The sequence below is a fragment of the Rhineura floridana genome, chromosome 3, assembly GCF_030035675.1.
Source record: "Rhineura floridana isolate rRhiFlo1 chromosome 3, rRhiFlo1.hap2, whole genome shotgun sequence".
In the NCBI taxonomy this organism is placed as follows: domain Eukaryota; kingdom Metazoa; phylum Chordata; class Lepidosauria; order Squamata; family Rhineuridae; genus Rhineura; species Rhineura floridana.
In genome coordinates this window covers 19,033,493-19,053,755 of record NC_084482.1, presented here as the reverse complement: position 1 = coordinate 19,053,755, position 20,263 = coordinate 19,033,493, and the positions used below count along the sequence as shown (strand labels likewise).

General features: G+C 45.8%; 1 protein-coding gene across 10 annotated transcripts in view; it reads right to left on the bottom strand.

The window, feature by feature from the left end:
* RARG (retinoic acid receptor gamma) overlaps positions 1-20,263 on the bottom strand; it is a 165,526-nt gene that overhangs the window by 76,435 nt on the left and 68,828 nt on the right. For 9 of the 10 annotated variants that reach the window (XM_061614772.1, XM_061614768.1, XM_061614770.1 and 6 more), the window contains one exon: positions 6,061-6,399. In XM_061614772.1, coding sequence (XP_061470756.1) covers positions 6,061-6,235 — 175 coding nt within the window. In that variant the 5' untranslated portion in view covers positions 6,236-6,399. Of the gene's footprint in view, positions 1-2,932; positions 3,140-6,060; positions 6,400-20,263 lie in introns of those variants that run through there. The other variant, XM_061614779.1, reaches the window with a different exon arrangement.

Here is a 20,263-nt window from a genome sequence, read left to right as displayed (position 1 = left end):
CCCCGCCCAAAGACAGGAGTTCCTCAACCTAAAACTTGTCAGAACTTTTCAAGAACAGGTTCGAGGAAAATCTTCTCAGCAGCTTTTTCCATCAGGGCAGAACCACTCTGATGGTTGATTAGGAATTCCGCATTCCTATAATTTGAATCAATCCTTCTTGAGTAGGAAGAAGAACCATGATGGTTCACTCACTCATGAATTTCCCTGAATGAGCAGGCGATAACATTCAAGTGTTCTCCCTTCTTTTTGGCATCCTTGCAAAATGTGTAAGCTGTCAGTATTATCCATTCCCAGAACCCCTGTTATTTTCCTCTCTTTATACAAGGGATGGGGAAGGTGTGGCCCCTCCTCATGTTGCTGGACTACAACTCCCTTCATTCCTAATCGCTGTCCATGCTAGCTGGGGCTGATGGGAGGTAGAGTCTAACAACATCTAGAGGACCACAGGTTCCATCATCCGTGCTTTAGATTACAAGTTCCTTTGACCCTTCAGAGATCTCTTATCCTCTTAACTCTGCTCTGAATCTATCTATCTATGTATAATTTCACTACGGCCAAGGAAGATGCAAACTGCTACCCCCATGCATCAGCCACACCATGCAGAAAACAAACACAAACATATACTTTTGATCTCCCCAGAGGTCTATTACAATACATCCCCTCTCCACACATATCCATTATAATGATGGACACTTCATTAATTTTATACAAACAGGGGTTTGCAAAAAAATCCCTTAAGGGGCTTGCAGCCTTCATTGTGAACCAATGGTTTGTTACTTGAGTGCTTCTCCGACAGATATCAAATTAGTGGAAGTGGCATGAAACTGAACCACAGATACTACTGACCACCAAACTTCAAGGTATCATAATCATGGGGAGTTGGAGTAGGGATGGAAGCAAGTTCAATTCTTCCTGATAACTTCTCATGTGGACTACTGTTTTGGTCTCTATCTGGGGTTTCCTATGAAGGCGATTTAGGAATTTGGATTAGCATAGAATGCAGCCTTGATTTGTGGCTAGCTGCAAGGAGCACATTATCCCACAGTGAAAGATCTCCATTAGTTGCTGATTTGTATGAGCCCAATTCAAGGTGTTGGCTTTGACTTTGAAAGCCCTGATATGGTTTGGGTGCTGACTACTTAAAGGAACACTCTTTCCCATATGTTCCTCCCTAGCCTCTTAGATTGGCAAAGGAGACCCTGCTAGCATGTGCCATCTCCTTCTGAGGTTAAGCTGACAAGCCCAAGAAACAGGGCCGCCTTATTGTTAGCATAACTGTGAAGCTCCCTCCACAAAAGATGTTGCTAAAACAATCAATATGGTTTGTGGATTTGTTTTTTAAAAGAGGGATGTAAAAGAAAACTTTCCTTCAGAAACTATCTGAAGCTCTGCATGAGGTGTGCTGATGTTCATTTTAGTGCTGGTTTTAGGTTGCCGGGTGGCTTTTTAAAAAAATGGTTGTTTATTAGTGTTCCTGACTTAGATTTCAGAAAGGCAGGTTGTGGTTGTTGTTGTTAAAGGCATTTCTATACCACATATTTTTTGGGGGGGGAAATCTCAAAGCGGTTTACAACCTAGATTAAAACATCAAACAAAGCATCACAATATTAAAAGAAAACATTATAGATACAGGTCAAATAAAAAACACACATTCAGAACAGCATAATTAACAGAAAAATAGAGTATTATCTTAAACAAACATTATGAATGAATACAAGTCAAACGCAAAATTCAACAAACTCCACAAAACAGCATTATTAGTAATTACAAATAATTAAGATATGAACTGCACCCCCCCACAGTAACCCCTCCCAAATATGTCCTTAGCAGTCCTTCACATCCAAGCCCCACTCTGATTCATTCCCACCAACCATACAGATAACTTATCTCCCGCCAAACAAACATTAAGGAGCAAATGCTTGGTCTACAGAAACACATAGCAGCATCAAGTGTAACGCACAAGTCATTCACACACTTCCATCTAGGGCATCACAATGTCATGCAAACAACAACACAACTACTCCCTCGCCATCCCTCACCCAGGTGGGGCTGTACATGATACCCATTCAGTCTCTCAAACTGAATGGCACTGGGCAACTTTGAAGCACACAGGAACTTGACAACCCAGACACTCACTCTGGGCAGCAAAAGCACAATTCCAACTAGCACCCAATAATACAACACCACTCAATTTCTCTTGGTGGATAATACATTCAACAGTACAGTATTAAAGTGGGTGATACCCTCATGGAAACCCTGAAAAGGTCTGGATTGCAGCAACGTTCTTATTCTGTGGGCTGGTTAGAAATGAAAGAAATGAAAGAATTTAATGTTAGGGTGATACTACATGCACATCTGATCCCCTCATGATGAGAGAGAGAGAGGGAGAGGGAGAGGAGAGGGAGAGGGAGAGAGACAGTATGTAGTCCCACAGTATCTGGGGACCCAAGGTTGAAAAACAATGCTCTGGGCAACCCCAGCGGCCTGGTGTTTTTACTCTCTCTCTTTCATCTTGTCCCCGTTGCCTGTCTGGTTTGAGATTTTAAATGTTTTAATGTATTGGATGTTTTATTTTGTACGTCACCCAGAGTGGCTGGATAACCAGCCAGATGGGCGACTAATAAATTCAATAAATAATAATAAATAAATAATAAATAAATAATAATAATGTGAATGCTATTAATGCAGGAGATAATTTGGAAGAGAAATTAAAATGCACACAGCAGTCGGTTTAGATTTTACATTACAGCTAGGAACAGATTTGAAAACAAAGCCAATGCATGCTTCAGATGTGAAACACTCCATAAGATCAGCACTGATAAAATACAATTTTAGAAGGCACCTGGATACCCCAATGAAGTATAATTGAACTGAATCTGACTCAAATCACATTAACTCAAACGGTGCCCCCTGGTGGACAAACAACACTCACACAGTGGTAATAGTAGCTCAGGAGCAGCAGAACATCGGCAGAGTTGAAGCAAAAAAAGAGTCCAGGGTCAGCAAAGGGAGAAGCATTGCTGGGGGAGGCAGAGGGGAGCAGATCCTGGGATTGAAAATGCATAGACCAACATGGAAAGGCCCAGACTGGTACAGCAGAGTCCAGGAAGTGACGGGAAAGAGCACAATACTTCTTGCAAATGCTTCCTGGGCATTCCTTCCTTCAAGATGGGGCCCATGCACATGCAGGGTTATATGTGCACAGCTCTGAAGCAGCACAGAGAGATTCAGTGAGCTGGAGGCATGAATGACTGACAGCTCTTAAGCGTGGGGACGCTGCTTCGGCATGCTGGAACCCGTACCCCAGAAAGCATGTAGGGCTCCAATCCCCGCATTGGCAGGTGGGAGGAGCTGAGCCGAGCTGAGCCTGCAGGTCTGGCACAAAGCCTGGGCACACCCTAGGGCGGGAAAGGGCAGAGCGGTCGGAACATGCCCCAAAGTGTGGATAACAGAGCGGACTAGCCAGCAGAAGCCAGTTAAGACCTACACCCAGCAAGCCTTGGGCATAACATCCCTTTAAAAGTGCCATCATGAGATCAAGGCACGGTTTACACAAAGGCAAAGAGACACGTAAACACACACACACACGGGGGTTACTTTGAGTATCTCCACAATTAGAACTTTACTTTGGAGCCCTTTCAGTGCAATTAGGACAAAGCAACTCCTAAAGGGTGATGCAAGATCCCCTACAAAGCGAAGGCAAGATGCCCTCCCCAGGATGGGACCCATCCAAAAAAAGATCCGTTAAAAGTCAAGCTCCAAGCCAAGAGCATTGTGTGGGCCACTTCACTCCACCCACAGTGAATTCTCCCCCACCCCAAACAGCCATGAGGTGGAATGCTTTCCTATACACACATGTATTCACAAAATTACCATGTCCTGGAAACTGCTCATTTTTCAATGTCATGGCAAACAGCATTGTTACCTTACGAGGGTGATTTCTTCTGTATTTTGAATAGCCCTTGTGAAAGTCACGAACGGCAGTAGTTTCACCTTAAAAATCACTATGTGAATTGTTATGTGTTCAGCCCAGGGTCTCCAACCTCTTAGGTAATAAGCATGAACTCAAGAGTCTTTGGCTGTGAACACATTAGTCACCAGAGCAAAGTGTTTCCATTAGCCACACCAGGAGGGGGAATGGGCTGATCTGTTGCAAAATCTCTTTGAAGCTGCTGAATTAAAAAAAAAGATGCACTCAAGCTGATCCCACCAGGTTTTATAGTAAAAAGGGGCAGGGTTTGACTAGTGGCGTGTTTCCCCATTTTCAGAAGAGAGAAGTGGAGATGCATTGGAACCAGCAGAACAGTGAGTGGGTTTCTACCCTTTGTCTTCACATGTGCCTAGAATCCAGTCCAATTTTGGGCACCCCGTGCTGGCATGATAGGCATATCAGATGGCAGACAAACCTATTCAGGCATGATACTAGGCCTGGCTTCTTAACCAAGTACTGGACACCAGAATGCATGTAACAGTTAAAAATATTTTTGCTGATATGCTTTTGATACTAAGTTGTAACAAACTGTGAGGAAGTCTTGCCATTTGATACCATTCTATTGCTATGCAGTGTCACAGACATATCTATACCAGCAATGCTTCTATAGTGGATGCAAGACCCATTCATTTTTAAATTCTGCTCCCTGATTGTTTACCAGTGACTTGGCAACTCATCATGGTTTGATAAACTCTGGACTAACTACTGCAATGTGCTGTATGTGGGACTGCCCTTGAAGTTTGTACAGCCGCTACTGCTAGTAAAAAACAACAACGATGTGATGTTCCTTTTATCAGGGTGGGCAACTCCAACCACATAAGACCTGTGCTTAGTAAATTGCACTGGGTGCCTGTTAGCTTCCAGACACAATTCAAAGCGCTAGTCAATAGCTCAGCTAACATGTTCAGATTCAGATCACAGGCTTCACCATCACCTTGTTCAGCCCACAAGGTTGAAGATTTTTCAAGATGAGATGTGTCACCATCCCAACATATACTGAATCACTCACAGGACTCCTTTGCCCACCGGAAATCTCCTTCAAAAAGGCAATTTATGGGAATTAAAGTACAGACCAGGAGAGGCAACCTTTTTTCTTTCAAGGACTGCATTCCCTCCAGGGTAATCTGTCAGGAATCACATGCTGCCTGTAGGCAGGGCCAAAGCCAGCAGCAAGCAGACCCAGAGGGGGAAAGTAAGAAAGGCGCTTGCTCTCTCTTTCCCCCCCCCACCCCCTTTTCTCTCTTTCCCCAGTAGGCTGCCAGGGGAAAAACACATTGTTCATGCCAGAGGTCTGAATTGATCACTTGCAGAGGGCTTTTGAAACTAGGCCAAGTACTACAGGTTGCCCACCTCTCGTACAGACCCTGTGAACAGGAACCATATCATGTCTGTAATCAATACAGTATGTAACTTAATGTTGGCACTAAATACAATATTACACAGGAGAAGCAGCCCAAGACAAGGGTGCATCTGCACAAAGCCTTTGCTGCCAGGTCCAGATATTGTTTAATAACTTCTGTAACATCCTGAGGGTGCAAAGGATTTAGAGATGTTGTCTCCTTCATCCTTACAATGGCTTTATCGTACCCATTGTGTGCATAGGGTACCCAACTCTGGACCAAGACCTCTCTCTCCCCTTCCCCCACAATGCTCACAATGGAGATGGGGTCTGAACCCAGGTTCAAGCCCCAAATTGTTATCATCTGGGTGCCAGGGAGATTCCTATCAGAGATCTATACCAACCCAGCATTGCTTGTGAACATTCAGTCAGTGAAAACCCATGCCTAAAGCTTTGCTCGTGTTGGCAGAGTGCAGGAAAGCCAGAATCCAGAACAGAAATCAATCCACACCCAGAAACATCTCTATGTGGCCATTACATTAGGCCATCCTGTGAGCCTAACTGGCCCCACTTCACCACATGTGTGCAGCACTCAAAGCTAACCAGTGCTGGAAAGAGCATTGAGTGCCTCGGCTTCTCAGATCAACCTAGCATCCATATCACTCTGGCAGCAAGCCCCAAGAGTCCATCCACCCCCACCCAGCCATCCTTTTCTTTCTATGAAACTCACACAATGATGCCATTTCCTTGGGCAAGTCGGTAGGATAGCTCCGGAAGTAACCTCCATTGGTGAGCACCTCGAAGTGTGGGTTGGGGAAAGGGAAGGGGTATACAGCAGGTGGGAAGCCATTCACATGAGCCAGGGGTGTTCCACCAGAGCAGCCTCTCTCCTTGTTTCCTGCCATGGCTGAGGGCCCAAGGAAAGTGGCTTGAGAGAGAGTCAAGATTCCCCTTAAAAGATCTGGGTTGTGCTGTCACTGCTCCAAGCACATGGTTCCATGGTGGTGGTCCATGAAGATTTTCAGCTCCCAGAGGAAGGTGTTGTTCCTTTCCTTTCTCTCGTACAGTCCTGCATGGGAGAGAAGAAGCACATCAGAGGCACGTTAACTTCGGTAACATTCTAGCTGTAGATAAAGGAGTCAGCTCCCAACATTCTGTTTCTTTATCACCAATCAAGTATGGTAGAGCAAGAGATGGTCGCTGGGAAACAGCTTCAGGAAGTCGAAGGCAGTGCAACAGAGAGACTGTGCCTCTCATTCCCACTTGCTAGGAAGCAAGAGAGGGAGAAGGAGCTAGAGCAAGAAGAGGGGCTAAAGTTGGTTTAGGTACATAGGAAACTGCACTGTACTCAGACTGTTGGTCCATCTAGCTCTACAGTCACTGGCAGGGTTTCATACAGGGATCTTCCTAAGCCCTACCTGAAAATGTCAGGAATTGAACCTTGGGCCTTCTGAATGAAAAGCATATTTATTTATTTAAATTATTTTTATCCTGCCCTTCTGTCCTACAGTAGGGCACTCAGGGCAGCTCATAGTGACATCGTATACAGTAAATAAAAACAAAAAAAAATTAAAATAGATAAAAATACATAACATACACTTTTTACAATTCAAGGGGTGTGATATTAATAATAATAAATAATAATAATAATTTAATTTGTGGGTCGCCTATCTGGCCAATGGCCACTCTAGGTGACGTACAATTTAACAACAATACATTACATCATAATAAAATACATCATAAAATAAAATATAACAATAAAACAATAAAACAGTTCCAGTACAGAGTAGTAGGCTATTCGTCGTAAAAATTTAACCCTCCCCGTAAGTCCCAAAGGCCTGTCTGAAGAGCCAGGTCTTCAAAGCTTGGCGGAATACATTCAGGGAAGGGGCATGTCGAAGGTCATACGGGAGGGAGTTCCAGAGAGTGGGGGCCGCCACTGAAAATGCCCTCTCTCTTGTCCCCGCCAACCTAGCTGTTTTAGTTGGCGGGATTGAGAGAAGGTCCTGTGTGGCTGATCTTGTTGGGCGGCATGGTTGGTGGCGCTGGAGGCGCTCCATCAGATAAACTGGGCCGAGACCGTATAGGGATTTAAAGGTTAATACCAACACCTTGAATTGGGCCCGGAAAATAACTGGAAGCCAGTGTAGGTCGAACAACACTGGGGTGATGTGTTCCCGGCGGCGACAGTTTGTAAGTAGTCGAGCCGCAGCATTTTGTATAAGTTGTAATTTCCGGACCGTTTTCAAGGGTAACCCCACGTAGAGCGCATTACAGTAATCCAACCGAGAGGTGACCAGGGCATGTACCACCAGTGGGAGCTGATGAGCAGGAAGGTAGGGCTGCAGTCTACGAATGAGGTGTAATTGATACCAAGCTGCCCGGCTCACTGCCGAAATCTGAGCCTCCATGGACAGCTTGGAATCAAGAACAACCCCAAGGCTGCGGACCTGGTCCTTCAGGGGCAATTTCACCCCGTCGAACACCAGGTCAACATCTCCCAGCCTTCCCTTGTCTCCCATGAGTAGCACCTCAGTCTTATCAGGATTCACCTTCAGCCTGTTCCTTCCCATCCATCCACTCACAGATTCCAGGCACTTGGACATGGTCTCCACAGCAGACTCTGGTGAAGATTTAAACGAGAGATAGAGCTGAGTGTCATCCGCATATTGGTGACACTGTAGCCCAAATCTCCTGATGATTGTCCCCAGCGGCTTCATATAGATATTAAATAGCATGGGAGAGAGGATAGAGCCCTGTGGCACACAATTGAGAGGCCAAGGGTCTGAAACCTCTTCCCCCAATGCTACCTGTTGATGCCTGTCGGAAAGAAAGGAATGGAACCACCGTAGTACAGTGCCTCCTATTCCCGATTCCTCCAGGCGATGTAAAAGGATACTGTGGTCGACAGTATCAAAAGCCGCTGAGAGATCAAGGAGGACAAGAAAGGTGAATTCTCCCCTATCTAATGCCCTCCTCATATCATCAACCAGAGCGACCAATGCTGTTTCAGTTCCATGTCCAGTCCTGAAACCCGATTGGTATGGATCCAAATAATCCGTTTCATCCAAGTGTGTCGACAACTGATTAGCCACCACTCGCTCAATGATCTTGCCCAGGAATGGTAGATTCGAAATTGGGCGAAAGTTATTCAAAACTTGGGGATCCAAGGAGGACTTCTTTAAGATGGGCTTTACAATTGCCTCCTTGAGTGCTAATGGCATTACACCCTCCTCCAAGGATGCATTGACCACCGCCTTAATCCCCTCGCCCAATTTCTCTTTGCAGCTCACAAGGAGCCACGATGGGCAAGGATCAGTTAGACAGGTGGTAGGCTTCACAGTCGAGAGCACCTTGTCACATCCTCAGAAGGAAGAGGTCGAAACCGATCCCATTTGACCGGATTGCAACTGGCCAACTCTGTTTCATTTACTGTGTCCACGGCGTAAGGAATTGAGCTCCATAAATGTTCAATTTTGTCGGCAAAGTGCTTTGCTAATTTGTCACAGGAGGCCTTAGACTGTTCCAAGGGTTCCTGAGCAACTGGACCGACCAGGCTTCGGACCACTTGGAATAACCTCCTGGGACAGCACTCTGCGGACGCAATAGAGGCAGCAAAGAATCTCTTCTTTTCTGCCTTTATTGCCACTTGGTAGGCAGTTACTGCTGCTCTAACCTGTGTCCGGACATCTTCGGAACGGGATTTCTGCCACCGGCGTTCTAGTCGTCTCACCTCCTGTCTCAGATTTCGCAACCGTGGAGTATACCAAGGTGCTAACTGAGTTCTGTTCAGGGGGAGAGGACGTTTCGGCGCCACGCGGTCCAGAGCCCTGGTGATCCCCTCATTCCACTCCATCACCAGGGTATCGACCGTGCGGCCTTCAGCAGGTTCCAATTCCCCAAGCGCAGTCAGGAATCCTTCTGGATCCATTAGGCGTCTGGGGCGGACCATTCTAATAGGTCCTTTTCCCCTACGGAGGGTGTGTGGTATCGAGAAGTCTATATTTACCAGATAGTGGTCTGACCATGACACAGGGGTGGAAGAAGCCACCCCCAACTTCAGAACACTTCCCTCCCCTCCCAGGACAAATATAAGGTCGAGAGCATGACCGGCTACATGGGTGGGCCCAATATTACTAAGGTGCAGTTCCCAGGAAGCCATGGTTTCCAGGAAATCCCAAGGGGCTCCTACGAGAGTGGCCTCAGCATGTACATTGAAGTCCCCGAGAATTAACAGCTCTGGGGACAACGCACGTACAGCCGAGACCATCTCTAGCACTTCGGCCAGGGAGTCTGCTGTGCAGCGGGGTGGGCAGTACACAAGCAGGATCCCCAAACTGCCCTTCGGGCCCAACCTCCAGTACATGCAGTCAACAAACTTAGTCCTATGAAGAGGAGGTCTGGTAAAAACTAGAGACTCCTGATAGATGACTGCCACACCCCCTCCCCGCCTTCCCACCCTCGGTTGTCGTGCATAACGGAAACCCAGCGGACACATGGCCTCAAGAATGGGAGCTGAGGCCTCATCCAGCCAGGTCTCTGTAATACATGCCAGGTCTGCTTGCCCATCCAAGATTATATCATGGATATGCGATGTTTTTTGTACTACAGACCTGGCATTACACAACAACAATCAAAGGTCGGTAGGAATCCTGCATCCCCCAGTTGTCATCTGGTTCTGAACAGACCCGGAACATGGGATGGGTATTACACATCTATCCCGTGTTCCCCTCATCTGGCATGGTCTGCCAACAGTACCATTCCAGCGTCTGCCGCCCACTCTTTCTATAGTTTGGCCCCTCACCCTCCCTGTCACATCCCCCCCGACTTGCACATGCCCCTGTCCCTGTTCACCAATTAAAAGGTGACTAAAGAGGTAAAACTAAAAGCGGGGGAACCAGTTTCAGGCTAAACCTTCTGTCCCTCCCCAAGTCTTTCTGGAACAAGATGGTTTTCAGAAGTCTCTGAAATGCTATCAGGGAGGGAGCAAAGCGGGCTTCTTGGGGCAAGGGATTCCAAAGCCTGGGGGCCCATGGCTGAAAAGGCTGTCTCCTGGGTGCCTGCCAGTTGAAAGCATATCCTCTACCATGGAGCTACAGCTCTTCCCCAGGTTTATCTTCTATTCTGACAGTACCCCTCAATTGGACTTTTCCCTGTCCATTTTCGTGAGAAAAAATATAACACTACACTTGGTGCACTGTAGTTGTGGAGGCAAAACCTGCCCCCTGCCATTGAAACAGATGGCCTGGCCTCTACTGTGACAGAACCTAGAACATTGTGTCCCCTCCCAACAATCCGTGCTATATTTGGGCCCCCTCTCCACTGCCTTCCTACCATGATACCATAATAGGGGAGTGAGGTGGGAGTGGATCACACGCAAATTGAGGCTACGGCAGCCTGTCCCAACCTGATATCCTGTGTAGGTATTTTGGACTACAACTCCCATCAGCTCCAGCCAGCACAGCCAATGGTCAGGCATAATGGGAATTGTAGTCTGTGATGTTCCTATATATTAGTGTATATATGGTAAGTGCTGGTTGTTTAGAGTATACATGGTAAGTAGTGAAAGAGGAGGGGGAGTGAATGGGCAATAGATTGCTTGATGATTGGCTGAATGTTTAAAATGGCTGACAGTACAAATGAAAGGATGACAGGTAAATCTGGGGGAATGTGAGGTGGTGAATTGTGGAATCTGGGGGGAGAAGAGAAAGAGTGGATTGCTTGGTGGGGTTTGAGAGAGTTGTTTGCCAGGAGAGAGTGAAGAAGGAGGGGGGTGGAGTTCGGATTAGTATTGAGTAAAACCATATGCTTATATGCCTTAAGAAGAAATCTTGTTAATCTTGTTAGCTTTGTTATCTGTAATAAATACTTAATTTGGTTTACCAAAGGCCTGATCCTTGGCTGGGGTTTCACAGACCAGAAGGGAGGGTAAGGTAATGACCAAGGCTGAAGGGGAACTGTAACGAATGGTGGCAGCGGTGAAGAGAATAACAATACCAGTATTCAGAGTCTCTGGGAATACTAGTATTGGGACGTTACTGGTGGTTGCCTAGCAGGGGGATCTGTTGAGATCTGTGCTAGAGCGGGGAGAGAAACCATAAGAGAGAGCGGTCCGGACTGGTGGAGTCCCTGGTGGTGCCTAGTGACAGGCAGTAGCCACGTGCAGGTAGGAACCTGACAGGGAGAGCCAGGGAAGGACGCCTCACATGTGGTGTCAGTAGCGGTGGGATACGAACAACAGAGAATCCAGATACAGTGGTGTGGCAAACAGAAATAACAAAACAAGATTACTTGTGAGAGTGACTGGCAAAGAGTGTGTGGCAAAGAGTGAGTGAACTCAAACACCATGGCTGAATACATAAAAATGAAAAGAGAGGAGCTGGTGGAGAAGTGCATAACATTCAATTTACCTCACGAGGGTAAAGGGGTAGATGAATTGAGGGTAGCACTTATAGGATTTGCAACTGCCCAGCAAAAACAACCTGTCAGAGAAGAGACCCCAGAAGGATATTTAAGCAATCCCGCTTATATAGAGTACTTGAGAGAGAAGTTAAGATGGGAGGCTGATGAGAAAGAAAAGCAGCGGGTCTTTGAGGCTGAGGAAAAAGATAAACAGCGGGAGTTGGAAGCTGAGAGATTGAGGATGGAAGGTGCAGAGAAGGAAAAACAGAGGGAGTTGGAAATTGAGAGAATGAGATTGGGGTTTGAGGAGAGGGAGAAGCAACGAGCATTGGATGCTGAATTACAAGTAGAAAAGTTAAAATTTGATAGAGAGAAATTTCACTCTGAGGAGACAAGGAAGGAGAGAGATGGAGCAAAAATAAAAATTACTCCAAAGGACTTTGCTGTCTATGAGCCTGGTCAAGATCCTCAAATTTACCTCAGCACCTTTGAAAAAGCAGCTCAGTTGTGGGGGCTACCTGAAGATAAATACATGCAGTATTTATCAAACCTGATTAAAGGGGAATTGGCTGAGGTATACCAATATTTCCCCTCAGACAGGCCCGTCACCTATGCTGAATTCAAAGAAGCAGTGTTTAAAAGATTCAGACTGGGGCCTGATTATTTTAGAAAGCTTTTCAGAAACTGCCAGATACAGACAGGGAGGTCTTTTGTGGAACTGGGAGCAAAGTTGATGGATATATTTGGAAAGTGGATGAGTAGTGCCGAAGCTCAGTCAGTGGAAGAGGTGAAAAGCCTCATGATACTGGATCAATTATACCATCAGTTACCACCAGAAATAAGGCTCCTGGTCAAAGACTGTTCCCCTACATCTGTGCAGGAGGCCGCAGAGATGGCGGATCACTTCGCCTCTAATAGAACTGGCTGGGTGGGGAAAACATCAAGAGAGTTTAAACCCAGACCATATAGTGCTGGCAGAAGGGATGTGGTACCACAGCGAGTGAGTCCTCCATTAAAATCTGAAGGGCACAGGACACCCCAGAGTGGATCTGTGTACCCTAAAAGTGAGGAGAAATTATGCTACAAATGTGGTAGACCGGGGCACCTACGTTTTCAATGTGAGGTTGCCAACCCCAGTAGTAATCCTGCTCAGACAAGGGCAGTGAAAACAGAGCCCAAGGCTTTAGAAACAGCGAAAAAGGTTCAGTTTTGCCAGATAAACTGGACAGAAGTAACAGACCTTGATTCAAGTCTGAGAGAGGAAGTGAGTGTACAAGGGGCAAATTATTGGGCATTGCTTGATACTGGTGCCGCTCAGACATTACTGAGGCCAGATTTAATAAAATCTGAGGTAATATTACCTCAGGAAACTGTGACTATCCAAGGAGTGAGAGGTCAACCAGAAAGTTTGCCTGTGGCCCTGGTGGATATGGCTTGGAGAGGCCAAGAGGGCCGATATAAAGTAGGCATTAATGCCCAGCAACAAGAACCAGTAATACTGGGAAGGGATGTAATGGGCGCCCAAGGAAAGATCTATGTAGTGACCAGACAGCAAATTGGCAGAGAAAAAGAAGCCATATTAAGGGGGGCTGAAACAAACAGGGTGGAATCTGTTAACCAGCCTCAGGTCACCATAGCAACCACTAGCAGGCCTGCTGAAGAAGACAAACTGTATCAAGTGGTCTCTGGGGAAGAAGCAGAGCAATTCAGGGAAGAGCTGCATAAAGATATCAGTTTGAAGCAGGTAAAGGAACAAGCCCTGACCCAACAGATTCCTTTCACTGACAAACTGAGGAATCAAGTTGTGTGTGAGAATGGGATTTTATATAGACTGTGGATGCCTGCTGAGAGAAAGGATGAATGTGAACCAGTGAAGCAATTGATAATACCTAGCAAATACAGAACCAGATTGCTAGAGGTAGCCCACGATGTCCCATGTGCAGGACATCTGGGAATAAAAAAGACCAAGAGGAGATTGGCTGCACATTATTATTGGCCAAATATCTCCAAGGATGTAAAACAACATTGTCTATCTTGTGGAATATGCCAAAAGGTGGGAAAGAGTGGAGTAAAGACCAAGACACCCTTAAAGCCCCTTCCTATAATTGGACAACCCTTTTATAGAGTGGGAATAGATTTGGTGGGCCCTTTTTCCAAACCCACAAGGCATGGCAAGAAATATCTAGTGGTGGTGGTGGATTTTGCCACCAGGTACCCAGACGCAGAAGCACTGAGATCTGTAGAAGCCCCTGTAGTGGCAGAGGCTTTATTAAAAATCTTTATGAGGCTGGGTTTCCCTCATGAAGTGCTGACAGATCAAGGCAGTGTATTCATGGGAGAAGTGATGCAATGTATGTGGAAATGTTGTGGTCTAAAACATCTAAAGACCACTACTTACCATCCCGCCACTAATGGGCTAACTGAGAGATTCAATGGAGTTTTGAAGGGCATGATAAGAAGCTATGTTCAAGATCACCCACAAGACTGGGATGAACAGTTGGGATGCTTGTTATTTGCATACAGAGAAGTCCCTCAGGAGTCAACAGGCTTCTCACCCTTTGAACTCATGTTCACTAGAAAAGTGAGGGGACCTTTGGAACTGCTAAAAAATTCATGGGAAGGAACTCTGGGAGAGTACAAAACTTCTGTAGTAGATTTTGTATTGGAATTCCGCAATAAATTAACATCAATGATGGAAGTAGTGAAAGAGAATTTGAGTCATGCACAGGAGAAGCAAAGTTACTGGTATGACAGAACAGCCAGAGAACGTGTGTATGATGTGGGAGATATGGTTATGGCGTTCATACCCAGGAAACATGACAAATTACAGGCTAACTGGGAAGGACCATATACCATCAGAGAAAGGCTTGACACAGTGACATATGTAATCACCACAGACCAATTAAACAAAAGAAAGTGGTTCATGTAAATATGTTGAAGCCTTACCATACCAGGGATGCACAGGTGTTGCAAGTTACCTTATTCCCTGAGGGAAGTGGGCCTGAACTTCCAGATCTGGTACAGGAAAGCAAAGACAAAGGAGGGATAGATCAAGTGGAATGGTCAGAGGAGGTGAAGGAGGAAGTAAAAGAGGAGATTCTGAGAGTTTTGAAAACCTATAGGAATCTCTTTAGCAACAAACCTGGCCGAACCAGTATAGTTATACATTCCATTTATACTGGAGATCATGCTCCAATCAGATCTGTTTCGTACCGTGTGAATGGGAAAGTTTTGAATGAGATCAAAAAGGAGGTGGAAGATATGCTGGAATTAGGAGTGATCAGGGAATCCATCAGTCCCTGGGCCTCAAGTATTGTCCTGGTTCCGAAAAAAGATGGAACGACAAGGTTTTGCATTGACTATCGGCTAATCAATAAAATTACTGTCCCAGATGTGTATCCTATGCCTAGGGTAGACGCTATGTTAGAGTTATTGGGGGCAGCAACCATTATCTCTACACTAGATCTCTGTAAAGGATTTTGGCAAATGCAACTAGACGAGCAATCCAGAGCCAAAACTGCCTTCAGTACACCAGATGGGTTATATGAGTTTGTGACCTTACCCATGGGACTAAGGAACTCACCAAGTTCATTTCAGAGGCTAATCAATACTGTGTTGCGAGGCATGTCAGATTTTGCAGTGGCCTATATCGATGACGTGGCCATTTTTAGCAAGTCGGTGCCTGAGCATGTCCAACACCTGACAACAGTATTGGAGGCCTTAAGAAAAGCAGGCCTCACAATAAAAGCTAAGAAATGCCAGTTTGGACTAAAGGAAGTAATCTATTTAGGACATAAGGTGGGGAGTGGGAAAATCACCCCCTTATGGAGCAAGGTGGAGGCAATACAAGCGTGGCCGATCCCCTTAACCAAAAAACAAGTAAGGGCATTTCTGGGTGTGGCTGGATTTTATAGGAAGTTTGTGAGAAATTTTGGGGAAATAGCAACCCCCTTGCATGAATTAACAAAGAAGAAGTGTTCTGAGCGTGTGGTATGGACGGATGAATGTCAGAAGGCTTTTGATCTACTGAAGCAAGCCTTGTGCCAAGGACCCATATTAATAGCACCAGACTATGAGAAACCATTCATTGTGGCTACAGATGCGTCGGACCTCGCGCTGGGAGTCGTCTTGCTGCAGGAGAGAGAAGGCACTAGACATCCAGTGGCGTACCTGAGTCGCAAGCTGACGCCGAGGGAGAAAAACTATTCGTCGGTCCAGAAGGAGTGCCTAGCGGTCGTGTGGGGACTGAACAAGTTGCGCCCATACGTGTGGGGACGAAGATTCACAGTGACTACGGATCATCGGGCCTTGTTATGGTTGCAGACTATGAAAAACCATAACACTATGCTGCAGAGGTGGTCCTGGGCCCTACAGGACTATCAAGTGGACTTCCAGTTCATAAAAGGCAAGGACAATGTACTGGCCGATGGACTTTCCAGGCAAATGGCTGAGACTGCAGTGACGTGACCAGACAGAGGAACAAAGAAAGACATTTTCCCCATAGAGACTTTTATTTGTTAACGCGACGTATAAATCCTGGAACAGGAATAATACTCTGCCGTTGTTTAAGGGGGGGGGGGAAATGTGATGTTCCTATATATTAGTGTATATATGGTAAGTGCTGGTTGTTTAGAGTATACATGGTAAGTAGTGAAAGAGGAGGGGGAGTGAATGGGCAATAGAATGCTTGATGATTGGCTGAATGTTTAAAATGGCTGACAGTACAAATGAAAGGATGACAGGTAAATCTGGGGGAATGTGAGGTGGTGAATTGTGGAATCTGGGGGGAGAAGAGAAAGAGTGGATTGCTTGGTGGGGTTTGAGAGAGTTGTTTGCCAGGAGAGAGTGAAGAAGGAGGGGGGTGGAGTTCGGATTAGTATTGAGTAAAACCATATGCTTATGTGCCTTAAGAAGAAATCTTGTTAATCTTGTTAGCTTTGTTATCTGTAATAAATACTTAATTTGGTTTACCAAAGGCCTGATCCTTGGCTGGGGTTTCACAGACCAGAAGGGAGGGTAAGGTAATGACCAAGGCTGAAGGGGAACTGTAACAAATGGTGGCAGCGGTGAAGAGAATAACAATACCAGTATTCAGAGTCTCTGGGAATACTAGTATTGGGACGTTACTGGTGGTTGCCTAGCAGGGGGATCTGTTGAGATCTGTGCTAGAGCGGGGAGAGAAACCATAAGAGAGAGCGGTCCGGACTGGTGGAGTCCCTGGTGGTGCCTAGTGACAGGCAGTAGCCACGTGCAGGTAGGAACCTGACAGGGAGAGCCAGGGAAGGACGCCTCACATAGTCCAGCACCATCTGAAGGGCAACAGGTTGGGGAAGGCTAGGCCAAGGTGATTCAGGAAAAGCTTTGCTTACAGGAGCATTGAAGAGGACAGGAAAATAGTTTGATGAAAAGGGAGCCTGTTTAAAGCATATGGAACTAATATATCAATGCCTAATTCCCAAGAACATGTTTCCCTTGACTAAAAACGACTAGAAACAACAGACATCTATAGGGCAAGAATATGACACTGCCCCCAAACCTAAGAGGAACACAGGAAGCTGCCTTAGATTACTGTCCACTTGACTGGCAGTGATATTTCAAGATTTCAAAGCAGAGAATCTTTTCCAACACCTACTGTCAGGTGCTTTTAACCGGAGAAGTTGGGGACTGAACCTGAGAGCAAAACATGACCTCTGCCAATTAGCTATGGTCAAGAGAGGTAGGTATACATTTTCCTTCCTGATCTATGGATACTTCCTTGCCCCTTGTCACATTCACCAGCCCTCTGGCCCATGATGAAAATACAGTACAGTTAGCACAGCTATTTTGATGTTTGAATTCATATATACCTAAAACCAATCCTGAAAACCAAAACAGTATTGATGCTTTTACAGTACTTCATATTAAGGTTATACATGTTAAAACCTTGGGTTGGGCCTGTAAGTTCAAACAATTTCTTACTAGCAAATGAAACCTTGCAAAGCATAAGCTGCTCACTTTCATTGACCTAGAGCTAGTCCTGTGTTCTTGCAAGGCTCAGAGGTAACCTAGCAGTTCAGCACTTTCAAACCAGAACCTTCACTTTCCTATGACCCATTATCTTGACCATTCCAGTCTGGATTCAGGCCTGGTTATGGGACTGAATTGGCCTTGGTCACCCTGATGGCTGACCTTTATCGGGAGAAGGACAGGGGGAGTGCAACCCTGTTACTCTTAATTGATCTCTCTGCGGTTTTTGATACTATTGACAATGGTATCCTTCTGGGCCCACTTGGTGAGATGGGCATTGGACTCACTGTTTGAGTGGTTCCGATCCTATCTCCAAGGTCGTTTTCAGAGAATAGCATTGGGTGATTGTCTTTCGGCCCTCTGGCAGTTGTGCTGTGGGGTGCTGCAGGGTACCATCTTGTCCCCCATGATGTTTAACATCTATATGAAGCCCTTGGGAGCAGTCATCAGGAGATTTGGGGCAAGGTGTCAGCAGTACACTGATACCCAGCTCTATTTCTCTGTAACATGTGCATTGGGAGAGGCTGTGCAAGCCCTAGACCGCTGCCTGGACTCAGCGGGGGGCTGGATGAGGGCCAATAAACTGAGCCTGAATCCTAGCAAGACGGAGGTGCTGTGGGTTGGTGGTTCCCAAGTTCAGATAATTAGTCAGCTGCCTGCTTTGGATGGGGTCGTACTCCCTCTGAAAGAGCAGGTCCATAGTCTGGGGTGCTCCTGGATCTGTCTTTGTCGCTAGAGGCCCAGGTGACCTCCGTGGCTAGGAGTGCCTATTACCAGCTTCAGCTGGTAAGACAGCTGCGGCCGTTTCTGGACTGGGATAGCCTGACCACTGTTGTCCATGCACTGGTAACCTCTAGGCTCGATTACTGTAATGCACTCTTTGTTGGGCTGCCCTTGAGGTTGGTCGGGAAGCTGCAGCTGGTGCAAAATGCGGCAGCGAGACTGCTCAGTGGGGCAGGGTACTGCCAACATGTTACCGTGCTGCTGAAAAAATTGCACTGGCTGCTCATCTGCTACCAGGCCAAGTTCAAGGTTCTAGTCTTGGTGTACAAAGCCCTATACAGCTCGGGACCAGGATACCTGAAAGACCGTCTTATCCCCAGTCGATCACTGTGTTCTGCAAAGTGAGGGCCTCCTGCAGATACCATCTTATCAGGAGGTCCATTCTGCACAACATAGGAAATGGACCTTTAGTATTGTGGCACCTACCCTGTGGAATTCCCTCCCCTTTAATATTAGACAGGCAGCATCTCTGTTATCTTTTTGGCGCCTATTGAAGACCTTTCTCTTTCAACAAGCCTTTTAAGTTGAGACCTTATCCCAGTCTACGTCTGTGTTGGAATTGCTTTTTAACATGTTTTTAAACCTTTTTGAAAAAAACAATATGTTTTTAACCTTTTTTTAAAGATGTCTTGAAAGCTTTTTTAAAAATGTTTTTAAAGATGTTTTGTTTTTATTATGTTTTAAAGTGTTTTTAGTGCTTTTGTTTGCTGTCCTGGGCTCCTGCTGGGAGGGAAGGTGGGATATAAATCAAATAATAAATAATAAATATGCATGCCCAGTCCTATGCATTTTTCCTCAGAAGGAAACCTTACTGTGTTCAACGGGGCTTCCTTTCAAGCAAGTGTGCACAGGATTAAATAAGCAAAAGTACAGTCCACACTGTACAGAAAACAGTAGGTGAAGAAATTAGCACTCAGTAACCTTTGAGATGAAGCTGTCAGAAGTGAAGCAACATCCTCAGGACACAGAAAAAAGTTTCCAGACTGGCAGCAAGACTGATCCAGTGATCTGCCTCCAAAGGTAGTAGAGTAGGCTGGTCTGCCCAAACAGTTCCACATTCACTGCCCCCACCCCAGCCCCAAACGCCAGTCATGAGTCAACGCCCCTCTGTTTTCTTTTAATGATCATATGCAAGCAATGGCACTCTTGCTGAGATTCATACATATTTCACACATGCTACTTAAAATGCTTTTGAGCCTTTGTGCCATTTGTGGGGTGCATGTGTGAGAAACAGAATTGCAGTTGTGAATATGCTTGTGTTAGTTGTTGTGGTTGTTTAAACTGAGTGATTCTAATGTGGGAAGGTAGGTTTATAATCCCATTCTACTTTCCCATAATCCCATGTCACCCCTGAAAAGATGTGTTCTATTCACCCTCTGTTTCCCCCCCATAAAGTTGAACAGTTTGGGGTATGGCCTTTTCTCATATATTAACCTCTCCTCCTTGTACAAATGTGTTTCTTTGGTACTATCAACAGGTGTAGCATGACTCCCTCACCCAATAAATACATCCTCCTTTCCTTGACCCTGGAAATCTGGTGAACAGCCATTTCTTTCAACATTCCCCCTCACCAAGTCTGGTGAAACTGACATGATTGACAGGATTTTTAAACAAACAAAAATTGAAGTAGTATGAATGCATGAATGTTCTCTTGAAAGGGGGAATGCTAGTGAAATGTCTAAGTCCTTTCTCAGCTTCACTGAAATAGAAATGGGCTGCCTTCAAGTCGATTCCGACTTATG